The 19,115-nt window shown below is 40.9% G+C and overlaps 2 protein-coding genes and 1 non-coding gene across 3 annotated transcripts; 2 read left to right on the top strand and 1 right to left on the bottom strand.

Moving 5' to 3' along the window:
- Positions 1 to 546: 546 nt before the first annotated feature.
- Positions 547 to 14,561, top strand: tcp1 (t-complex 1). Its single transcript, XM_010882144.4, has 12 exons — positions 547 to 674; positions 1,520 to 1,605; positions 1,683 to 1,811; positions 4,656 to 4,753; positions 6,700 to 6,810; positions 6,937 to 7,118; positions 11,697 to 11,823; positions 12,154 to 12,329; positions 12,441 to 12,564; positions 12,749 to 12,941; positions 13,187 to 13,350; positions 14,050 to 14,561. Exons 1-12 carry the CDS (start codon positions 602 to 604, stop codon positions 14,261 to 14,263), a joined length of 1,677 nt encoding a protein of 558 aa, XP_010880446.1. The 5' UTR covers positions 547 to 601; the 3' UTR covers positions 14,264 to 14,561.
- Positions 1,233 to 1,369, top strand: LOC114829450. The gene has a single exon (XR_003777367.1). It is a non-coding gene; the product is annotated as a small nucleolar RNA SNORA29 (small nucleolar RNA).
- A 229-nt stretch (positions 14,562 to 14,790) lies between the features above and the next one.
- Positions 14,791 to 18,737, bottom strand: acat2 (acetyl-CoA acetyltransferase 2). Its single transcript, XM_010882145.3, has 9 exons — positions 18,636 to 18,737; positions 17,786 to 17,920; positions 17,392 to 17,573; positions 17,152 to 17,269; positions 16,886 to 17,029; positions 16,395 to 16,517; positions 15,987 to 16,141; positions 15,566 to 15,676; positions 14,791 to 15,474 (listed from the first exon to the last, which is right to left on the bottom strand). The coding sequence occupies exons 1-9, from the start codon at positions 18,682 to 18,684 to the stop codon at positions 15,304 to 15,306; spliced, it is 1,188 nt and encodes a 395-aa protein (XP_010880447.1). The 5' UTR covers positions 18,685 to 18,737; the 3' UTR covers positions 14,791 to 15,303.
- Positions 18,738 to 19,115: the final 378 nt, after the last annotated feature.

The following is a 19,115-nucleotide window of genomic DNA, read 5'->3' as shown; positions in this document are numbered from 1 at the left end:
CATTTGTAGATTCCAGTGCACATTCACAAAACTCGGAACGCATTTACAGATTATTACGGATTGAGATACAGTTAAACAACTCTCCACACACATTTGTAAATAGTTTGCTACAATAATGTCCCCATTCAGAGACACACTCGAATAAACAATTCATTGTAAATATTTTTATTCTTCTAGTGTACATTTCGGAATTTAAATAAAATATGTTTTTTTAAATTCTGATGAAACTCTTCCTCAAACAGATTATCTCACAAATGGCATGTACTAGCAACATAACTTCAACAAAAAATTAAACAGTAAAGGCACGAGGCATGAGCAAGACCACACCCAAATAAGGTAATTTGAATGCCGGGACATGTATTTTATCAAATCAAAGTTGATTTATAAAGAAAAAAGATGTCGATGACAATACAGTCTTACCTATACATGAATTTTGTGTCGAAAGACATGTTTGTTTCCATGTTATTGTTATTTTAAAGTTTAATCTTCTTCTGGAACGTTCTCTTTTCTTAATTTTTACCCAGAAGTCCACGCGGCCCACACTGGTTTACCCATAGTTGGTTACCCCGTTTCTTTCTTCTGTCTGTTTAGCTTGTCCAAGATGTCGTTAATGGATGGAGCGTTGAACGTGTTCGGTACGAGAACGACTGGCGAGTCCGTTCGTTCACAAAATGGTGAGGTATTTTGTCGTTATTACTTCTGTAGCCCTACATGCCATTTGTGAGATAATCTGTTTGAGGAAGAGTTACAGACGGGTTTCAATGGTAAGCTAACTAGCTAGCACTCCGCAGCACGTGCGGAAAAATATACTGTGTATGTACATCGTTTCGTATCCCTTCTAGTGCTAAAGCTTGCATGATAGTCAATAGTCTTTAACCAGATATGGTTTTATACAATAAAGGGCCCTTGTAATTGCAGTGCCCTTGTGAATGCCGTTGTCTAATAACAATCATAAAATGCAAACTAATGGTATTGCTAACAGGGCTAGGCTTCCTATGGAGCGGTAACCGGCAATGTTAGCTTTGTGCTGGCTAGTTAGCTAAAGTAAGCTAATACACGGCTGTCATTGTGGGAGTACTAGTAACGGTAACTAGTTATCTCGCTGCCTGTGAAAGATTCTAATACATGCAAGTTAATGCTACCAGAGTCATAGGTATCGTGTCACGGTTATCGCGGCCTGTATTTTCGTGGGCAACAACATTAGATCCACGGTGCAAAATTACTTTATGGCGTTTCCCGTTTTAGTACCGTTCATTCGTTCCACCCCAGAATGAACGGCTATGCTAATGGGAGAGAGAGAAAATTGTCAGAGTGAAGGAGGGTCTGGCCTCGTCCATCCCTTCTAGTTGAACTGACATGACAAAATCTATCGCATTTTAAATTTTCAAAATTATATTCTTGTTTCTGGATTGGTTATGCTAGCTAGATAGTTGGAATTGCGAGCTAGTACTTAACATTAGATTTCGTAACATATCCTCTTGTTGCAAAGATTCACTGTGTGCCTATGTCTCTTCTGCAGTCTTGGCTGCTTCATCTATTGCCAACATCGTCAAGAGCTCCCTTGGACCCGTTGGGTTGGATAAAATGTTGGTTGATGACATTGGGGTAAGAACCTGTTCGTCTGTGAAGTGTGCAGTATTCTGAATTTTGACAGTTGCTTACTTATGGTTTCTGATGTTTAGGATGTGACCATCACCAACGACGGAGCAACCATCCTGAAGCTGCTGGAGGTGGAGCACCCTGCAGCCAAGGTTCTGTGTGAACTGGCTGAGCTGCAGGACAAAGAGGTTGGGGATGGGACCACCTCAGTGGTGAGTACTGACAGCAGATGCTCACAATAGAGGTGAAAGGAAAGGGTCACAGTCTCTGAATTATTAGCTCCAAATCTTTGCTTGCTTTTGGAGATATGGGGACATTTTTAAAGGGATATAGTCAGCATTTGACATTGTTTTTTTTGTTCACCAGCCACTATAGCTAGTGGTTTTCTGAAGTTACTAGCCCCTCAGCATTTTCACTAGCCACAATTTTGTTGTTGGGAAAATGTTTTATTTGTTAAAAGTTGACAATTGTGTGTTACATCATAGCTTGTCTTGTTCAAGCTGTCCGTCACTGGGGCAATAGGCAAATGGCTCAGAATCAAACACTGAATGCAGATAGCGCTAATGGGAGTTGTAGGGACATAGCTTGTAATGTCACTCTCATTACAATGAAACTACAATTGAAAGTGTTTGTGTGTGCGCGCGCGTGTGCGATATAAATAAAACCATACAGTGGATTTCCTGTCTCAAAATTAGGCAAAGGTGGTACCCCTGCACTTTACCAGACAGCCCCTAGTGATATACTTTCTGTAATATGTGGATACACACTTAATACAGTTAATATAGACTTGCATAAAAAAACGAAACAGGGATGTATATATTAGATTAGATTCAACTTTGTCATTGAACAGTACAAGTACAGTGCAACAGTGCAACTAACCAGAAATGCAAATAGAGGGCAGAACAATTTACAAGTAATAAGTATATGTATATACAAGAGGAATGTATAGGTGTGCAATTCATGCAAATGCATTACATATGGAAATTCTTAATGTGCATTGGAACATTTACTGATATTAAGTATAATGTATGTACAAGTGAGATCAATAGTTGTGGCAATCCACAATGGCGTTCTGAATTTGCAATCTAAGCAAATTGAAGGTGTAGGGTATCATGTGCGACTGAAATGCAGGGATTGCAACAATGAGGTTTCCGAGCTAGACAATTGAAAATGCAAGTCAAGTGGCAGTTCTGAATGTGTAATGATGGCAAGGTTATGGTGCAAGTTGGCATGTGTAAATCAAATACAGGAATAGCAGCAATGACACGTGAACTGAAATCTTATCAGACTTGTCCAGTAGTGTAAATGGTGGGCATAATTAATGATGTGAAGTCAGAGTTCAGCAGGGTTACAGCAGATGGAGCAGTTTGTGGCATGGATGTGAAGGGTCCCTGGTGGTGCCGCACGCCTTACTTAGAAAACGATTGTGCTAGAGGTCTATGATGGCTGGGTGCTGGGTACCCGTGATGTGCTGGGTGGTTTTCACCACCCGTTGTAAGGCCTTCTGCTCAGCTATGGAGCAACCACCACAACACACTGGCCCAGTTTGTCAGAATGCTCTTCTTTGTGCAGCAGTAGAAGTTCACAAGGAATTTGGAAGAAAGGCGGGCCTTCTTCAGCCTCCTCATAGGTTGTTGGTTTTGTCCAGGTGGGTCAGGGCAGAGTGTAAATCTGTGGAGATGGCATCCTCTGTAGACCTGTTAGACCGGTAGGCAAACTGGTAGGGATCCAGTGTTGGGGGGAGACAGGGCTTGAAGTGGGCCAGAACAAATCTTTCGAAGCACTTTATGATCGTTGGGGGTGAGTGCAACAGTCATTCAGCCATGTCATGGTATTTTTCCCCCATCCTTGCCTTAACGCCTTATCATTCATCTCCCTCTCTCGACTTCAGCTGTACTAGGCTCTGCTGCTGTCGCTGATCCAATGTCTTCATGTTCATATGTTTATATTGTTAGTGACTTATGTTAATTGTATTAGTATATTTTTTTTTACACGCTATTGCATGTATATAGCCTAATGTTTTTGGTGACCATACATACCCTAATCCGATGGTCTTTTCACCAGTCATCTTTGTTTGTCTCATGATCTCTTTACATAAATCTGTACTTTTAGGCTTCTAGAAGTCACCTGAATAGTGTAAAATTTGTTTAAAAAAATTTGCGGATTTGAGGTTATAATGAAATATTGACATGATTGTTTGTAAAAGAACTAGGTTCCATCTGTTTTTCTGATGTTACTCATCTCTGCAATGTCAGGACCTGTGTGTTGCCAGATTACATTGACATAAACTGCTATTCTCTGGTAGACTCCAGGAAAAATCGACCTGCCCATTAAAAATTGACAATTGTGTTGGAAACGCCCCACCTGGCAACACTGAATATGGAAAAAAAATTATCCTACTGTCAAAATAGCTGCAGTGTTTCGCTGGTATTTTGAATGCAAAATTGTTTTACTGTGCCAACACACAGCGGTGTGAGATTTTAAGGCCATTTTCTTAGACTTTTTAATGCAGATTAAACCTTTTCTGTAGATTGCCACCTGTCAAAATGGCTAGTAAGAGTGACTGTGTTACATGCCACATCCGAACTCTACCCATATTTGGCGGGTGGGTGGGTGCCAATGTCATGCCCTGGATATAGTGTTTTTTTCTTTATTGCGTGTAGTACATCTGGCATTACCTTCATTTAAATGAAGTCACCAAAAAGTAGCTTCTTAGTCATAAATACGTGCCTTGGTGCATTCCCTTAAAGCAGTCCCTTTTAATAAATGCTGACCACGCCGGTTGCCAAGCCTTTTGACCTTCTGACCACCCAGTTCCCTTTAATATCAAGATAAAAACCTTCCTGTTTCTAGTACCGCACGTCTGCCTCCTCCAGATGTTCGGCTATGCTAACAGGATACAACGATTGTCCGTCATTGTCTGAAGGGTGTAGTGGCCTCAATTCCGCTATGTCTGTATTATATGATGGTACATGTAATAAAAAAGTATTAGTCCATCCTATCCATGAACAGTTTTACCAATGAGTGTTTAACTCTTTCCTACGTTCTCCATCCAGGTGATCATTGCAGCTGAGTTGCTGAAGAGCGCAGATGAATTGGTGAAGCAGAAGATCCACCCCACATCAGTCATCAGTGGATACCGTCTTGCCTGCAAGTAAGTCTGTTTTTTCCTGTCCATGTCATGACCATGGTGAGTTTTCATTTAATCAGCCTAATGCAAGATCCTTTTTGTTTTCTTGACTTTCCCATTGCATTTTCAGCTCATTTTTGTCTACCATTTAAAACTGTTTAAATCTAGTTGCAAAACTTAGTCACTGTCAGTGGCAACAGGCCTCTATTAAAAAAACAAAGGCTTCTTCCTACATTCTCTACTCATACTTGCTGGTAGGTGCACTAGTTTCAACTATCCGGCTGTATAGCCAGAATATTTACATGACATAAAATGCAAACTATTTGAGTAATTTGCACCAAAACAAGGGAAATGGTTTGGAAATGATAAGAGTAACTTGATAGGGTCCAGTCTTCCGTAAAGCTCTATCAGGCCCCCAAAATGATGTTGATGCCTAGGTGTCTGGCTGTGGTTGAAAAGTAACTCCACTGTCCTATGACTCAAGACTATTGCCATCTACATAGGATGTCCCACCAAATTCAGCCCAAAAGGTGCTCATAGAAGTCTAGGTAGGGTCACATCAAGGGATCTACATGCTTTTTTGTCAATCAAGGTCAAAGTGCATTTGTCAACTGTCAGACTGCACAAATTTGGCCTACATGGGAGATCAGGAAGAAAATGGCCTCTGCTCTCAAAGACCCAGCAATGTTTGTCAGACAGCACCTGGGTAAAGAACAAGAAAAAGCAGGCAAGCCTAGTTCAGCTGGCCTGTGATTAGAAGGGATGATTGTTGTTGCCCTCCCTGGATTCAAACCTGGTTCCCCCTTTTGAAAGGCTGTGTCTTTAACCCCTATGCCACGACGTTATACATATGCTGTGTGTCGGTATATCGTTTCAACAGTAGATTTTGTCATGAATTAACATTAAGCCAAGTTTGAAATATTACACTAGACACCATTTAAGCATTGTTAAACTGACTAATGTTTCTTATTTAGTTCCCTTCCACCACAAATGGCATCTAAGAACTGTATGGCTTTTGCCACTGGCTCTTTTACCAGCTTATTAGCCAGTAATAGGCTTACTAGTATCTACTAACTTACTCATTGGAATAGACATAAGAATTTAGCAATTGTTAGTGAGACTAAAGATGAACTTTACACTACCAAAGCTTTCATTTCATTTCACAATGTTTTTCTTTCATTCGTCAATGACGTTTATACAATAACCATCAATATAGGTGACGATAACTGACTTTTTGATCAAGTGAAAAGATAAAAGAATCGAAGTCCTCCACTTTTACTGCCCAAGGTTTTTTTTTATTCCCCCGAAAAGCATGCACGGGTGCGTACTTCGAAAATCCACCAGAAATAGTCAGAATATAACTGTAAACGGTTATTTTAGGTCACTCACTCCGTAAGAGACATTTGCTCTTCTTGGCTTACGCAGTCCGGCAAAAATACTGGAACAGTGTGCTCTGGATAGATGAGTCAGAGGTGTAGTTGTTTGGTTGCAATGCCATATTTGACAAATATGAAACACTGCCCTTGAACAGAATTATCTCGTGAACAGTAAAGCATGGAGTCTGTGGCATAGTTATGTGAGGCTGCTGTAGGGAATGGCCAACTATCTCAGTCAACAAGGAATTCTGTATTTTACCAGGGAGTTCTTGAGAATGTAAGGCCAATACTTGAAATCAAAACCGAACATGGAATCTTTTTTAATTAAAAAGTATGGTCTTCACTTTCTTTTGGTAAATTATGTTCTTTATCAATAATGTTAAAGTGAAGGTTACATATCCAGGTCTGAAAAATAAATACAACTTTACATGGGGTGTACTTCACAGTTTAGACCCTTGCAAGTTTGCTTCTGTCTAAAGGAAAATACAATGCTGTCTTTTGCAAGAGGGCTCTCTGCTACTGGTGTTCAGTTAAGGTCTACCAGGCTGAACCATGAAATCCTTTTAAGATATCCCCTTTTGTTTTCTTCTCCAGGGAGGCAGTGCGCTACATCAATGAGAATCTGACCATCGCAACAGATGACCTGGGCAAGGAGTGCCTAGTCAATGCAGCAAAGACCTCCATGTCCTCCAAGATTATTGGAGTGTATCCTTCTTACTAATAAAAGAACGTGTAGCCTATATTATAAAAAATGTTTTCAGTAACTTGAAGTAAAGAACTGTGTAACAAGCATACTACTGAAAAGCTTGAATCCTTGACATAAGAAACCAGTGATGCAGACTTCTTTGCCAACATGGTGGTGGATGCTGCTCTGGCAGTGAAGTTTGTGGATAATAAGGGTGTAGCCAGGTTTCCCATCAACTCCGTCAATGTGCTAAAAGCCCACGGGCGCAGTCAGAAGGAAAGCTATCTAGTCAACGGATACGCTCTCAACTGCACAGTAGGGTCTCAAGGTACGTGTGCATGTGTAAAGAATTGTTAAAAGCTATTCTGTGAGTGCAATGCCATAAGGTGTCGTTGACCAATTCCTCGAACTTTCCATCTGTGCTCCTTTGAGTATGAAGTGTGTTTGAATCATAAGGCTGGCTTTAAGTCGGATAGATGTGGCGTGATGGCCACTGTGGTTGTAGTATTATTCAATACATTTTATTTTCAGACTTTTGTATACTTTAAATCTTAACACATTCAGGTGTTATATAGATATACTATGTTTTGAGGAGTACTCTGACATAATAACCAGTGTAATGGATATGGATTATTTTTGAAATATGACTAATACAGTAATAATAATAGCTGTCATTCTGAAACATCAATTGCCTAGTTAGGATATCTGTAAAACTGGTGATTTACAACCCTGTTTCCAAAAAGTTGGAACGCTGCATAAAATGTTAATAAAACAGAATACAATCGTGTGCAAATCATTTAAACCCTATATTCAATAGAAAATGGTAGAAAGACGACAAATGAGATGTTGAAATAGACATTTTATTGTTTTAAAAAATACAGTGGGGAGAACAAGTATTTGATAAACTGCTGCCTTTGCAGGTTTTCCCACTTACAAAGCATGTAGAAGTCACATTTTTTATCATAGGTACTCTTCAACCGTGTGTGACGGAATCTAAAACAAAATCCAGAAAATCACGTTGTATGATTTTTAAATAATGAATTAGCGTTTTATTGCATGACATAAGTATTTGATCACCTACCAACCAGTAAGAATTCTGTCTCTCACAGACCTGTTAGTTTTCCTTTAAGAAGCCCTCCTGTTCATTACCTGTATTAACTGCACCTGTTTGAACTTGTTACCTGTATAAAGTCCATGGGTGACTTGCATATCTGTGAAGGCACCATCAATGCTGAACAGTATATACAGGTTTTGGAGCAACATATGCTGCCATCCAGCATGTCTTTTTCAGGGAAGGCTTTGCTTATTTCAGCAACTCAATGCAAAACCATCTTCTGCATCTATTACAACCGCATGGCTCTGTAGTAAGAATCCAGGTGCTAAACTGGCATGCCTGCAGTTCAGACTTCACCTCATCCATTGAAAACGTTTGGCGCATTAATGAAACGTGAAATACGACAAAGGAGACCCCAGAATTTAGCAGCTGAAATCCTATATCAAGCAAAAATGGGCAACTACAACAATTGATCTCCTCAGTTCCCAAATGCTTACAGAGTATTGTTAAGAGGTTGTGATGAAACAGTGGTAAACATGCCCTTGTCACACCTTTTTTTGAAGCGTGTTGCTGGCATCAAATTCAAAATGGGTATGTGTTTTTCTGAAAAGAATTACTTCAGTTTCAACTAGGCTTGTCATTTTGGGGGCAAGGCCATTTGGCCTTCGGTGTCACAACAATGTTTAGGGCACAAAGGACATTGAGTGAAATGGGAGGATTTGGAGCTTACAAATAAACAACTTGAATTGTTAAGAAAAATACATGCATGACTATTTGCTTTTTTAAAATATAATTATTTGAATAATAACTTATAAACTGTTTTCTCCACTAAGTTCAATCGACATATTTTAATTCTTAAAATTAAATCTACAAACCTGATTCCAAAAAAGTTGGGACACTGTACTAATTGTTATTAAAAAAGGAATGGAATAATTTACAAATCTCAAACTTATATTTAATCCACAAATTATAGATAACATATCAAATGTTGAAAGTGAGACATTTTGTAATGTCATGCCAAATATTGGCTCATTTTGGATTTCATGAGAGCTACACATTCCAAAAAAGTTGGGACAGGTAGCAATAAGAGGCCGGAAAAGTAAAATGTACAGATAAGGAACAGCTGGAGGACAACTTATTATGTCAATTGACAACATAATTGGGTATAAAAAGAGCCTCTCAGAGTGGCAGTGTCTCTCAGAAGTCAAGATGGGCAGAGGCTAAAACTCTATAGGTCAAAAAAGAAGCCGTATCTGAACAGGATCCAGAAGTGCAGGTGTTTTTTCTGGGCCAAGGATCATTTAAAATGGACTGTGGAAAAGTGTTCTGTGGTCAGACGAATCAAAATTTGAAGTTCATTTTGGAAAACTGGGACGCCATGTCATCCGGACTAAAGAGGACAAGGACAACCCAAGTTGTTATCAGCGCTCAGTTCAGAAGCCTGCATCTCTGATGGTATGGGGTTGCATGAATTTGAAAGTTCCACATCATTGCATTCTGTTTTTATTCACAATTGTACAGTGTCCCAACTTTTTTGGAATCGGGGTTTGTACTCCTTGCTTAACCTTTCTTTTTTTATCGATTCTGGGATTCATTTTGAGTTTTGGTTGAGCGCATTCACATGTCGACAAACCAGCTACTGTATTGACAGTTAAGTGATGTTGTTTTTTTGCAGGAGCAAAAAGACCATGGTGGCCGTAGGACCTACAATGGTATCGGTTTAAGATGCAGATTTTGAAACTTCGATTTTGGGCTGGATGTGTTGTCTTGTATCCATAAGTTGTCTATCACACCTAGGTTAGCCATGAAATTCCAATTTTAAGAGTGGTTTTGATGACATGATACAAATTGCGATTATTGACAGTTATCATGCTTGATGGTGCCCTAGCACTTGATTGTGCCCAAGCCTTTCATTGCTGTAATTTATTTCAAATGACAAACCTTTTGAACTTATGCTAGTGGCTAGAAATTGCAGCCTGGGTCCATGATTAGGTTAGACCAAGCACCCTCCATCTTTAGTTTAATGTATCTGTTTCTTATGCTATAAAAGACAGTTCCCACAGCTCCTTGGAAGGTCTTAAAATAAGAAATTAAGGTCAAAAACGGTCTTAAAATGTACGAAGTTCGCAGTAGGTATTACCTTTGCAGATGGCATGTTTAAGGCTGATGTAAAAATTGTCACGCACAGTGGCACGCTAGGTAAAATGTCTAATTAGCATATTTGTTTAACTTAGAATTAGACACAGCCATTGATGTTACGTTACCTAGATACAGACGTTGACGTCTGGCTGCGTGTAATTTCGTTGTCAGTAGTTTATTGACCAGCCCAGATGGGGAGATGCAAGTTGAATGAAAACTGGTTGAAGGAAGATGCGTTTCGGAGGTGGTTGATGCCGGCAGGAAACCAGCATGAGGCAAGGTGCTATTTGGTGGACCTAGACGTGACATTAAGAGAGCAGCAAAGCTACGCTACATGTCTTGAGGAGAGTTTGGGGTGGTGTTACAAAACTAGACTGGGGGGACAATCTTACGTAGGAGCTGCACTATAGCCCTTGAGTGTTCAGCGTTGCCATCAGCCATCAAACCTTTAGGAATGCCCCCTTTGAAACAAATGATGGCTGCTGCTATTCTTGTTGCCTCATGTCCAGTGGCAGCATCCAAGCTTCACGAAACACTGAGGTTCAATTCTTGAAGGCCGAAGCGCGTTCAATTAATATGAATTGAAATAATAAACTTGATTTTTGGGGTTTGATATACGGCGTATTGGCTCATTAAAAATACTACCTACATACAAATAATGGTAACTCATTGGCTTGTAATGTAGGGAAAATTACAGGTTTGCCTGCATGTCTCAGCTCTTCTGGCTTCTGGCATTACTTTTGTCAGACCATTTTCAGGTCTGTTTTTTTGGAAGATGCCACAGGTCAGCTGACACCACAACCTTGCTATGGTCAAAGTTGGGTGATGGACCGTGAACAACTGATCATTGAAGTGGAGGAATGTACGTTTTTGCTTTTTGTGTCCCAGTTCACCCCAGTGACTCCTTCAACATTACTTTGAAGTAGCAACTTCATTGTGAAGAACTTAGATGTTTTATTTAACCATTGAAAAATAACGTTCTTCGCCTCTTCTCCGTTTCAAAAAACGCACTCTGTGTAGCCGGTTAAATGTCAGGTTGATGGGACGCTAATGGCAAGGCAATGCAACGCACTGTGTATTGTGGTGTTACACTGTTACAAAAAAGTACTAAAGTAGGAATTCAATTGTCTTTTTTCTATCCATTTTTTGGGGGGGATTTTAAATTATATTGAATCTGACTAAAAAGAACGCTGAGACAGAAACATTTTGTAAAATGAAATGAAAGCTAGTATACTTATAATAAAAACAATGCCAGAAATACTTACAACAAAATTGCTTTGTCAGTTTCTGACTGCAGAATCCCTCAATTTAGCGCTTAGGTATTTTCCCTCTACATGATAACTATTTCTGTATGTATTGTGGAAAATGACATTTTATATGATGTAAAGATGACCAACAGGCTTTGGTTTATGGCTTGCAATACATGAAAGGGATCTTGTTGGGGCTTGTGCAACTATATTGAACTGGTCAGATGGCTAGGTCAGAGTGACATTGGAAACTTAAGTTGTTAATCTGTTTTGTTCTGCAAAGAGAATGCTCAAGGGCTCTGGAAAGGGGGGCGGGACTCCTATTTAGCCAGGGTCTGAACATCATTGAGGAAGTAGTGTTGGATCTAGCTTGCCCTGCTCAACATTGACACAAAAGAAATCTGTCATTTAACTGGGATGAGTTGATCTTGACCGGGAATCTGTCTTGTGGTTTTGTTTCCTGTAGGCATGGTGAAGCGTCTGGTCAACGCCAAGGTGGCCTGTCTGGACTTCAGCCTGCAAAAGACCAAAATGAAGATGGGAGTCCAGGTTCTCATCAACGACCCAGAGAAGCTAGACCAGATCAGACAGAGGTGCTACACACACCAGATTGGGGCTGTTGTCATTAGACCCTCTACACAAGACTTGTCTTGCTACATGCCTATAGGACTTTCCCATATAAATTTGCTGCTATACCTGCTCAGTGGTGTAAGCAGTGATACGCGTGGGAGAAAGCACACCCACCCACAGTAAAGGCTGCAGCTCTTCTCTGAGCTGTAATACCACTACTCTGGGCTGGACAACATTTAAATGTTTGCAAACTCTCTAGGGTATCTTCATAACTTTGGTTTGAGACACATTTCCAGTTTATAAAGGGAACACATGCTAAATGACATGTCTTAATGATGATTTGGCTTTTCCAGGGAGTCTGACATCACCAAGGAGAGGATCCAGAAGATTTTGGCGTCGGGTGCTAATGTCATTCTGACCACTGGGGGTATCGATGACATGTGTCTCAAGTACTTTGTGGATGTGGGAGCCATGGCTATTAGGAGGGTCCTCAAGCGGGATCTCAAACGCATTGCCAAAGCAACTGGAGGTAAACCAAATTGCTTAGTTTTTAGTATTTTTGTTTGAATACGAAAGGACATTGTCCTTGTTCATTTAGTAAGAGCAAGGATTTAATGGTTTGGTTCTGTTTGTCCCTCAGCCACCATATGTCCATCCCTGTCTAACCTGGAGGGAGAAGAGACATTTGAAGTGACCATGTTGGGCCAGTGTGAGGAGGTGGTGCAGGAGCGAGTATGTGACGATGAACTCATCCTGATCAAAAAGTACGACAGTCTTCTCCACTGTGACCTTGGGCTTATCAAAAACAATATAACACCTTTTGCAAATGTTTTGAAAATTACTTCTTGGGCATACCGTTTGAGCATACTGAATGTCTTCAGCTTTTCACTTGTTCCTTTGTTACGATTTCTGTCTCACAATCTGCCTCTCCGTCCTTTCTCATCTCAGCCCCAAGGCCCGGACCTGCGCCTCAATCATCCTGCGTGGGGCCAATGACTTCATGTGTGATGAAATGGAGCGCTCCCTGCATGATGCGCTGTGCGTGGTCAAGAGGGTGTTGGAGTCAAAGTCGGTTGTACCAGGTGGTGGTGCTGTGGAAGCAGCCTTGTCCATCTACCTGGAGAACTATGCCACTAGCATGGTAAGGAAAGGAAACTGAGAATCACAGCTTTTCTTTTCTATATTCTTGTGTGGGATTTGGACCCATTTCCTGTTTCACCTTAAAGCCCCCTTTTGCCCATTTAAGATTGTCCTGAATCTTAAACCTGCAAGCTCTCCACTCGGCAGATCCTATTGGAAGAAATCTTTTATTTGATCTGAATGACTAGTTTTTCAATTTGCTCACCTGTAGCTAACCTTACACTGTGTGAATGTCTTTGTTGCCAGGGTTCCCGTGAGCAGCTAGCCATAGCAGAGTTTGCCCGCTCCCTGTTGGTCATCCCCAAGACACTGGCTGTAAACGCAGCTCAGGATTCCACTGACCTGGTTGCCAAGCTCCGGGCCTTTCACAATGAGGCCCAGGTCAACCCTGATCGCAAGAACCTGAAATGGTCAGTCTGATGCTGCTAGGCATCAATTTCTTCATGCATGTTTCTTGTTCAAGTTTGTCCTGTGATTTTTATTGGATAATGCCATTATACTTGAGGCAATGTCTTACTTCCACCTCAAGGGTGACATTCCCATATAAATTTGCTGCTATACCTGCTCAGTGGTGTAAGCAGTGATACGCGTGGGAGAAAGCACACCCACCCACAGTCAAGGCTGCAGCTTTTCTCTGAGCTGTAATACCACTACTCTGGGCTGGACAACATTTCATAGCACAGTATTTAGTTGCATTCTCTTTTAGTAGTCAATTTATTAAAACGTAAAATCTGCCAAATAGCTTTTAACTAATGCCGAATAATACAACAAGTGAGGTGCATGACTGTTAACGGTCTCTACACTGTTATAGAAGTTTGTGAATGTAATCACTTTGCAGCGTAGTTTGCATCTATGCCAGATTGAGTAAATATTTAAAGGGATACTCAGAATATAGTATTTACTTTAACATATGAATACTATTTGTACCCGTATAGAGGAAGTTGGCAGTAGTTTTGCAAGCAAATGCCATTGTAATTACATCTGTTAGCATTGGCTAGAAACACTACCTCATTAAACCCATTGAGCTACAGTAGTAACGGTGTCTAAAATCTACATTGATGGGTTTTCTGTTACATTCGATCCGTTTAATCTAAATGTGTCCCCTAAAGGATTGGTCTGGACCTGTTGAACGGTAAACCCCGGGACAACAAGCAGGCGGGGGTTTATGAACCCACCATGGTGAAGACCAAGAGCCTCAAGTTCGCCACGGAGGCCGCCATCACCATCCTCCGTATCGATGACCTCATTAAGTTGTTCCCAGACCAGAAGGAAGGTGGACCTTCTTACCAGGATGCCGTAGCATCAGGACAGATGGATGGATAAATGTTCTGAATCCAATACCCGGATTACTTGGGTTTTTGGATCCACACTGTGATTCTGGTCCCCTTGGCTGCCCGTGTCTATACATAATAGCTCTTGGCTGTTCCATCAGTCTGTAGTAGGCCATGCACTTCGCTTGTTTACTTTTCCTGTGGTCACAATAGGGTAGCCTGCAACATGTAGGAATAAACCTGATTGTTGTGAATGACTGCTTTAATCTGGTCTGTATTTTTGTTGCACCTTTCAACAATGTATTGTCATTGCAAATTAATAAATTATACACCATTTTGAGAAAGTACAACCAGTTTATTCCGTTTGTATTAATTATACACTTGGATACGCAAACATTGTAATTGTAGTTAAATTCTAAAGTGGACCAAGAAGAACAGGCTCTCTACAGGAAGCACTACGGTACAACAGGCTAGATTGTGATGCCTCGGGCACTTATGGAAAGTTACCATCTACACACAGGTTCTACAGTTTCAAGTGGTACATTGCTATTCTTTCATGGAATGCTAGCAAACTGTTAAAATGTTAAAAGGCAGAAATCTTTATTCTTAATGTGAGTTAAGTTGTGTGTGTGTGTGACCAAGTTTAGTCTTTCTAGGTTTCAATGTCTCTTGTACCTTCAGCACTCAATGTAAACCTTCAGTTGAGTGAAAATGAATAGTGCTACCCATTAAAGGCTTCTCTCTGGAATACGCAAGGTAGGCTGTCACATTTTACTTATACTATATTATGTATTCCCCTGAGACCAGGTTGCCCATTATGACTGCAAATGTTCAGCATTAACTATATACAATCTAAGTCACTACACTATGGAAATAGTATTCAGTGGTGTAAAATGTACATTTGTCTTAAGCTGAATTCAGCAGAGATGTTTGCAACCTTCATTGCCCAACTGGCATTCAGAAATCTGACCATAGTACAACATGTTTGTGCTATAACAGGTAAGGAAGTCTTAACTAATGCAGCATTTCAAACTTCTTTCAGTGTCATTAACAACATATAGAATATTGACTGCAGCATCAATGTTTTTGGGTTCATACTCTCTCAACACACATAGCAATGCCCATGCCTCCCCCGATGCAGAGAGAAGCCACACCCCTACGACCCCCGGTCCTCTGTAGTGCATGCAGTAGGGTCACAAGAACCCGACACCCAGACATGCCGATCGGATGTCCGAGGGAGATGGCTCCGCCACTTACGTTCACCTACACAGGTAGACGGCAAGAAAAAACATGGGTTAAAATGCCAAAACAGCGTTGAATAAATTACTGTAAATTAAATGCATAGTCAATTCACCTTATCTGGGTTGAGTCCAAGCTCTTTCAACACAGCGATGGACTGGGCAGCGAACGCTTCATTTATCTCAAACAGGTCCACCTGATCTAGCTGCCAACCAGCTTTCTCAAGCTTGTAAAGAGTCAATAAAAATGACATTAATGCTTCCAACTGCAGGCATTGCCTTGTGTTGCTGTCAGCACTGTGTCCAGCTCTACCTGCGACTCCAGAACAGCTAAAAGAAACATTTTCCTCATTACAATACACAAGATCCTGAAGATTCAATAGCTGATGTCAATGCCTAACACAGGTGGCTGTAGTCTAGTAGCAGGTCTTGTAGGAATGAACAGGAATTATACCCAACAGTAATTCCATTGTGCAAATCTAAATCTTCCCTAGCTGGTTTCTAATTGGCGGATGCAAGGATGATTTTGACTCTCACCGCTTTCCTGATGGCTTTGATAGGCCCAGTTCCCATGATCGCTGGGTCAATCCCGGCTTGAGCCCATGAGATGATTCTTGCCATTGGCTTGAGACCTCTCTTCTGAGCTTCTGATTGGCTCATGAGAACGGTTGCTGCAGCTCCATCATTTATACCTGAGTGAACGCACAAAAGAACAGCAAGATTTAAAAAAAAAAAAATATTTTACAGAATCATACTCATTTTCATGTCCCGCTTGAAACATTTTATCTTAAGGACAATCTAGAATCTAAATAACCACAGCTCCAGGAGAATTGGTATGAGAGCAATGTAATTGTGGCCAGTTGAAAATCTGCCAAAAGATAATGGAGCTGAGAGAGATCAGTACGATCATTAATGTTCATCATGGATAAAGTGCCCCCTCTCTACCTGAGGCGTTGCCTGGGGTGACGGTGCCACTACCATCCTTCAGGAAGCAGGGCCGCAGTTTGGAGATGGCATCTAAATTGCTGCCATGGCGTGGAAACTCATCTGCTCTCACTTCCACTGGGCCTGAAGAGAGAGAAAAGTTATGTAACAGATAACCAATCTACATGTGTATAATAATAATTTAACCTAATAAATATACCTGATGTTTCTGATTTCTAATAAATGCTGGTTAGCCATTAGATCATATACATTAAATCTACACAACTATAATGGATAGCGGGTTAACATAGCAGTTACAGCATCTGACCAGTAACTAAATGGTTATGAGATGGAATCCTTGAAATGACAAGCTCAAATCTGTTCTGTATCTGGGTCAAGCAGTTAACCCAAATTGCTTCCAGGTTGTCCCTCTATACGAGTATGTTTTCAGTAAATGTATTGTGAATTGTTTCATTAAATTACTTAAAGTCACAGAACCACAGATTCCTTGCCTTTTCTGGATGGCACAATGACTGGAACGATCTCCTGATCAAAATGTCCTGCTTTCTGGGCAGCCTCGGTCCTATTCTGTGATTGGGTGGCAAACTGGTCCTGTGCCTCGCGACTTACACCCCACTGCTTAGCCACGTTCTCCGCTACAGAGAACAAACAAAATATTTGCCTACTAGATTAAGACTCCTTGTAGGACTGTAAAATATAAAGTCGCTTTGCTTTATAAGATGGGGGGGGGGGATTCAAGTGAGACAGGAAGCCTGACCTGTGATGCCCATGTGATAGCAGTGGAACGCATCGGTCAGTCCATCAGTGATGATAGAGTCCTGCATGGTAGCATCCCCCATCTTTACACCAGCCCGCAAATGCACTGTGTGGGGAGCCTGGGGTTCAAAGTTAGATCAATCTGGGTATTAGTTGGAATTCCATGGATTTCACTCCATCTTTCTCCATCTCCCCAGCATCCATCCATCCATCCATCTCTCTTAACCCCCCTCCATCTTACCCGACTCATGCTCTCCATTCCTCCTGCCACAACCACGGTTGAGTCTCCAGTTTGAATGGACTGAACCCCTAGGCACACAGCTTTAAGCCCAGATCCACACACCATCTGACAGCTCCAGGCAGGCACCTGGTAGGGGATGCCTGAAGCAACGCTGGCCTGTCGTGCTGGGTTCTGCCCTTGACCTGGGAAGGAAACAGCGGGGCAGAGCCAAGACGACAGATAAAGGTAGATAAGACAGGATGAGGTGATGTAAAAGCTACTATAAGTACACCGGCTCAAATGGCACTATAGTAATGAATGGGAAAATCCAACCCTTTCACATTTATTAAGTATTAAGTAAGCCCTTATAGGCAGGTGGATAAATGAACAGTAATCCATTTGTGGTGACCTTTACCTGCAGTAAGCACATGCCCCATGATAACCTCAGACACCTCCTCCGGCTTCAGGTTGGCTCTCTTTAGAACATCCTTTATCACCACAGAGCACAAATCTTGAAGGGGCACCGTGGACAGGGCACCGTTGAAAGACCCTGACGAACAAGAGCATGCAGTTGACACTATATCTAGTATTCACGAAAGAGTAAACCATTGATTGTAAGCGTTTGGCTGACTATTAAATAAAAAATGGGTTTGGGAAATGCACTCGGCAAATTGAATGACTACTTTCATGGTGTTTTCCTCTCTCTAAAGGCATTACATCGGAGTCAAATGATGCTCATGTTATCATTAACAAAGCGGTCTGCTGATTCAAGGTATAATTGTTGCGAAATGTTTAGGAAAAGACACAATTCAAATAAAACACGCCCAACCCCATTTATGGTTTCATGGCCAGCCAATCGCTTTTACACAATGACCAACAGCTAATGTGACCAACAGCCAATCGCTGACTCGAGAATCTGGTCAGAATGTGAGGCGACCAATAAAGACTCAGCAAAAGCGAAAACCACTGCAAGTATGGCAGGAGATGGCATACGATGAATTAAGTAAAATCTAATTGTATTTAAACAAATAATATTGTCATTTATCTATTCAAAAATTAAAACAACTTCTGGAAAATTGTACACCATCGGTTAAAATTGCTGTTCTACTAACGTAACAAAGCTTCATATCAAATACAGCGTTTGCCAATACAACACAAAATTAAGATATGGCAACAATACCACAAATATTAAAATATACTGTAGGTAGCTAGTTTAGCTGTGTTACAAAGCTGTAGAATAAAACAGATTCAATAAACGTATTTACCAATGGGGGTCCTTGCAGCAGAAACGATGACAACAGATTCGATGTTCATGACTGCTAGCTTGTTACTCTACTCAGTATCTTGTATGTCTTCCGTGTACTGCCAGCAGCACAAAAGATGACGTCAGTTTTGTATGGCGTTGAGACATCTTCAAAATAAAAGCCATCATGTCAGTTCATTATGTTGTGTATGTTTAATTCTAGATTCGAAAATTGTAACTAGGCAATTTCAAATAAATGTTTAATCCCCCCCCCCCCACTATATAAAAAATACAATGTACAGACGAACTGTTTAGTGCAGCAGCCATTCAAGAAATACTGTGCAGAATCCACATAATTTGTCGTTTCATGGGGTAATACAGACGATACAGTGGGGAGAACAAGTATTTGATACACTGCCGATTTTGCAGGTTTTCCTACTTACAAAGTAATTTTTATCATAGGTACACTTAAACTATGAGAGATGGAATCTAAAACAAAAAA

The sequence above is a fragment of the Esox lucius genome, chromosome 18 (genome assembly GCF_011004845.1).
Source record: "Esox lucius isolate fEsoLuc1 chromosome 18, fEsoLuc1.pri, whole genome shotgun sequence".
NCBI lineage: Eukaryota > Metazoa > Chordata > Actinopteri > Esociformes > Esocidae > Esox > Esox lucius.
The sequence above is the reverse complement of the archived record's forward strand: the minus strand, read 5'-3'. Positions and strand labels throughout refer to the sequence as shown.

Coding starts and splice junctions, on each gene's coding strand:
- acat2 (XM_010882145.3), bottom strand. CDS start 18,684: ATGAACATCGAATCTGTTGTCATCGTTTCTGCTGCAAGGACCCCCATT. Junction 17,574..17,785: donor GGGGCATGTGCTTACTGCAG/GTAAAGGTCACC, acceptor TTTCCTTCCCAG/GTCAAGGGCAGAACCCAGCA. Junction 17,030..17,151: donor CTATCACATGGGCATCACAG/GTCAGGCTTCCT, acceptor TGTTCTCTGTAG/CGGAGAACGTGGCTAAGCAG.
- tcp1 (XM_010882144.4), top strand. CDS start 602: ATGTCGTTAATGGATGGAGCGTTGAACGTGTTCGGTACGAGAACGACT. Junction 1,606..1,682: donor TGTTGGTTGATGACATTGGG/GTAAGAACCTGT, acceptor TCTGATGTTTAG/GATGTGACCATCACCAACGA. Junction 12,942..13,186: donor AGAACTATGCCACTAGCATG/GTAAGGAAAGGA, acceptor CTTTGTTGCCAG/GGTTCCCGTGAGCAGCTAGC.